Source organism: Berghia stephanieae, chromosome 6, assembly GCF_034508935.2.
Source record: "Berghia stephanieae isolate SIO BIC M18660-M18661 chromosome 6, UCSD_Bste_1.3, whole genome shotgun sequence".
In the NCBI taxonomy this organism is placed as follows: Eukaryota; Metazoa; Mollusca; class Gastropoda; order Nudibranchia; family Aeolidiidae; genus Berghia; species Berghia stephanieae.
Window position 1 is genome coordinate 37,501,374 of NC_088365.1, and position 4,168 is coordinate 37,505,541.

Here is a 4,168-nt window from a genome sequence, read left to right on the forward strand (position 1 = left end):
CAAGTCAGCAAGGTCTCACTGCTTGTATCGTGGCAGACTGGTTACCGTTTATGTAAATTCTAAGGATGTGTACCCAGTTACCGTGTACATAGAGATTTCTATCTTAATAATAATAATAATACTTTGCTAAAAAGCAATGGGATTTTAGTATCTTTAATTACGGTCGAGGGGTTAGTTTAGGGAGTTTCCCAGTGATTATAAAAAAAGGCAAGTGAAGCTGTCTCCCCTTACTTAATAAAAATAGCATGAGTAATTAATTTACCCAAGTTTGTCATATTTTACAGTTAGAAGGGTAAATGAGAAAAGGGTTAGACATATAACATAGGCTGTCATTATTCCCAGACGCCTGTCTGGGGATAATAAAAATTCGTTATCCCCAGACAGGTGTCTGGGGATAACCAATTTTTGTTATCCCCAGACACCTGTCTGGGGATACTGTCCCCAGACGCATGTAGCAAGTGGGCAGAAAGATTTTATGCAAAATGCCAAACTAGGCGTGAAAAATACCAAATATTCTGGAAAAAATACTAGTGGTTGTGTCCCAAAACAGTTAATATATCAAGTGATATTTAACACAAGATGAAAGTAAATAGTGATCAAATGTCAAATCCAGCTCTTTTTAAAAAAAATATTTTAAAGCAAATGGATCAATGAAATTTCTTTTGTTACTTTGATCTGAAAACGTCAAACTGGCAATTCGACTTTTTATTTTCAACCAGGAAGAAAGTTGTTAATCATCAAATCTGTTCATAGTCCACCAACCATTTAAATTTTCATTACCTACCTACCTGTTAACTTTATTGATCATCTCTTGTTTCTATAATTTGCTCATTCTGGCCACAATTTTGGGGACGACCGGGAATAATTTTTATGTCGCGGACGAATTCCTAGGCCATGGTGTTGTTCGCCCCAAAGCCCAAAACCCACACCTGTTATTTTCCTGTCTGCTTCGCACAAGACAATACAATTTAGTATCACACGTCCACAAAACTAGATCCAACAACATATTTTTATTCGAATCAGAGATGAAAATAACTACCAAAACAAGGAAGCAAAAATGGTGGAAATATGTTTAGCTCATAATTTTAAAATATTCCGATAGCGGTGTGGATAGGCAGCTCAGTGGGTAAGGCCACCTTTCATTTTACTCCTTTTAGCTGCACATATTCGACCCAGTCGCCACCCCCCCCCCCCCCCCCCCACTCTTTTTTTTTTTTTTCCTTTTCTTTCTTTCTTCCCAATTGATTTTCATTGTTTTCACTTTTGTTCCGAGTTCCGAGCAAGAGTTTTTTTTTAATCAGTTGAATTTTTTATTTCTCCGATAATATTATTTCATTATTTAATTTGCTCTAGATCTATTATTGTTTTGTTTTTTTGTTTTGGTCAATGATAATAATAATAATAATAATAATAATAATAATAATAATAATAATAATAATAATAATAATAATTGTAATATTTGTTATTATTATTACTATTACCATCATAATCATTATTATATTATTATCAATAATAGTATTATTTTTATTATTAATACTCTTATTATCATACTATTACTATTATTATTATTATTATTATTATTATTATTATTATTATTATTATCATTATTGTTAACACTATTCCCTGCTCCGAGGGAAATCTCTCTTTTTCTATTTTTTTTAAATTTTGACCTAAACCTTAGAGTTTTTTGTTTGCTAAACCTTTATTTAAATGTTCCGTTTCTGAGCATGAATTTCTTAAATTGTTTTTATTTTTAAAAAAATTATTGTTTTTATTTTTAAAACAATTATTGTTTTTGTTTTTCTCCTCTATCTGACCATTTGGTCGCTCTCTGAATATTTCTGTTTGTTTGCTTTTTAATTATTTATTCTTTTTAGACACTATTTGAGATCGGAGTGGGGACGAATATATTTGCTAGAAACTAGAAAAAACAAGAGAGAGAGAGAGAGAGAGAGTTTAATTATAAAAAAAGAGGTGGGGGGAGGATGGATGGGACATTTATCCCTTTCAACGTTCTGTAAAAAGAAGACGGAATTTTAAAAAAAAAAAAAGTGACGTTACCAGGATTCGAACCCACAACGTCGATTATGGTCAAACTTCCAGGGCAGACGACTAAACCATTCGGCCATGACACCCACTTCGAAGTCGACGCATATTGTGTATATGTAGTAACAACTGATTTTAATGTTGGTTAATTTTATGTATTTATAGATATTTTATTAACTTTCCTTATTTCTATGTGCATCTGGAAACATTCCATATTCTGGAATGTGGATAATTGTTTAAAAGAGCGGAGTTTCAAATATGCGTCTGGGGATAATGAAAATTCGTTATCCCCAGACAGGTGTCTGGGGATAACAAATTTTTATTATCCCCAGACAGGTGTCTGGGGATAATCACAGCGTATAACATATGAGCTAGATAATTTTCCACTATCTTTGCTTCCTTGTTTTGATAGTTATTTTCATCTCTGATTTGAATAACATGTTGTTGGATCTAGTTTTGTGGAAGTGTGATAATAGATTGTATTGTTTTGTAAAGAAGAAGACAGGAAAAAAACAGGTGTGGTCGGTTTTGGGGCAAACAACACGACCTAGGCCTAGGGTTTCGTCCATGAAATAAACACATTCCCGGCCATCATCAATATCCCCAAAATTGTGGTCAGAATGAACAAATTATAGAAACTAAAGATCAAAAAAGTTAACAGGTAGGTAGGAAGTGAAAATGTTAATATTAATGGTTGGTGGACTATACTATGACTATGAACCAATTTGATGATCAACAAGTTTCTTGCTGGTTGAGTTCAACGTTTCAGTTCAAAGTGTCAAAAACTTCCTTTTTCATTGACCAATTTGATCCATTTGCTTTTTAATATAAAAAAGCTGGATTTTGATGTGGCATTCGTCGAATTTGAGTTTGATTGAATTTGAGTCTGTGTTTACTTACTTTTATCTTGTTAAATATTAAATCTCACTTGATATTAACTGATTTGATACACAAATAACCACTGGCATTTTTTCAGAATGTCTAGTATTTTTCGCGCCTAGTTTGGTATCTTACATAAAATCTTTCTGCCAACTTAACTTGCTAAAAATAGGTACTCAACTCAATAAACGTGTCTGCCACGGGCCGGGCTTTTACTTTTGGTTATTTCCAGACAAGGTCTGCCAATAATCAAACGTGCAGGTTTTATTTTATTGCCTGACAGGTGTCTGCCAATAATCAGTTTTCTTTATTGGCAGACATGTCTGAGAATAACGACAGCCTTAGAATTGGTTTAGTAGATAGCGACTTAGATTCTAAGTTAGAATTTTTGATGAAAAAATTCCCTCTCCTCTGAGTCTTGAGTGTAAAAAAAAATATTTAAAGAATTCGAGCCGCTGACCATACTTACGGGAGAGGGGACTAAAAACTTCAGTTGATTCATTCTCATCTGGTATCATTTTTATGAATATTTTAGGAAGCAAAACACAAAGAAATTACATCGAATTACTGAAACAACAGATAACAAATCGCCTAACAAAATAAGTCGTTTCACGCTAAATGAAGCGCGCCATATTGTTTCCGTTTTGTCTCCAGTTGCGAAACATAGACACGAATGACCGGGTCATTTAAGAATTTGAAACTGTTTAGTCCCGACATGATCACGTAGTCTCCTCCTCCTCCTCCTCCTCCTCCTCCTCCTCCTCCTCCTCCTCCTCCTCCTCCTCTTCTTCTTCTTCTTCCTCCTCCTCCTCCTCCTCTTCTTCTTCCACTTCTTCTCCTTCTTCTTGGTGGAGTTTTTTTTATTAAAAAAAATCATTTATAACCTCTTAAAAACAATCATTTGTGTTGAGTGATCTACTCAAATCACTCTTCTTCTTCTTCTTCTTCTTCTTCTTCCTCTTCTTCTTCTTCTTCTTCTTCTTCTTCTTCTTCTCTTCTTCTTCTTCTCTTCTTCTTCTTCTTCTTCTCTTCTTCTTTCTTCTTCTCTTCTTCTTCTTCTTCTTCTTCTTCTTTCTTCTTCTTCTTCTTCTTCTTCTTCTTCTTCTTCTTCTTCTTCTTCTTCTTCTTCTTCTTCTTCTTCTTCTTTCTTCTTCTTCTTCTTCTTCTTTCTTTTCTTCTTCTTCTTCTTCTTCTTCTTCTTCTTCTTCTTCTTCTTCTTCTTCTTCTTCTTCTTCTTCTTCTT

General features: G+C 33.8%; 1 protein-coding gene across 1 annotated transcript in view; it reads right to left on the reverse strand.

Annotated features, from left to right (window-relative positions):
* The window catches only part of LOC144974986 (dnaJ homolog subfamily C member 2-like), a 62,816-nt gene extending 59,233 nt beyond the window's left edge, over positions 1-3,583 (reverse strand). Inside the window, exon 1 of the mRNA XM_078918596.1 lies at positions 3,395-3,583. Coding sequence (XP_078774722.1) covers positions 3,395-3,443 — 49 coding nt within the window. The 5' untranslated portion in view covers positions 3,444-3,583. The remainder of the gene's footprint in view (positions 1-3,394) is intronic.
* Positions 3,584-4,168: the final 585 nt, after the last annotated feature.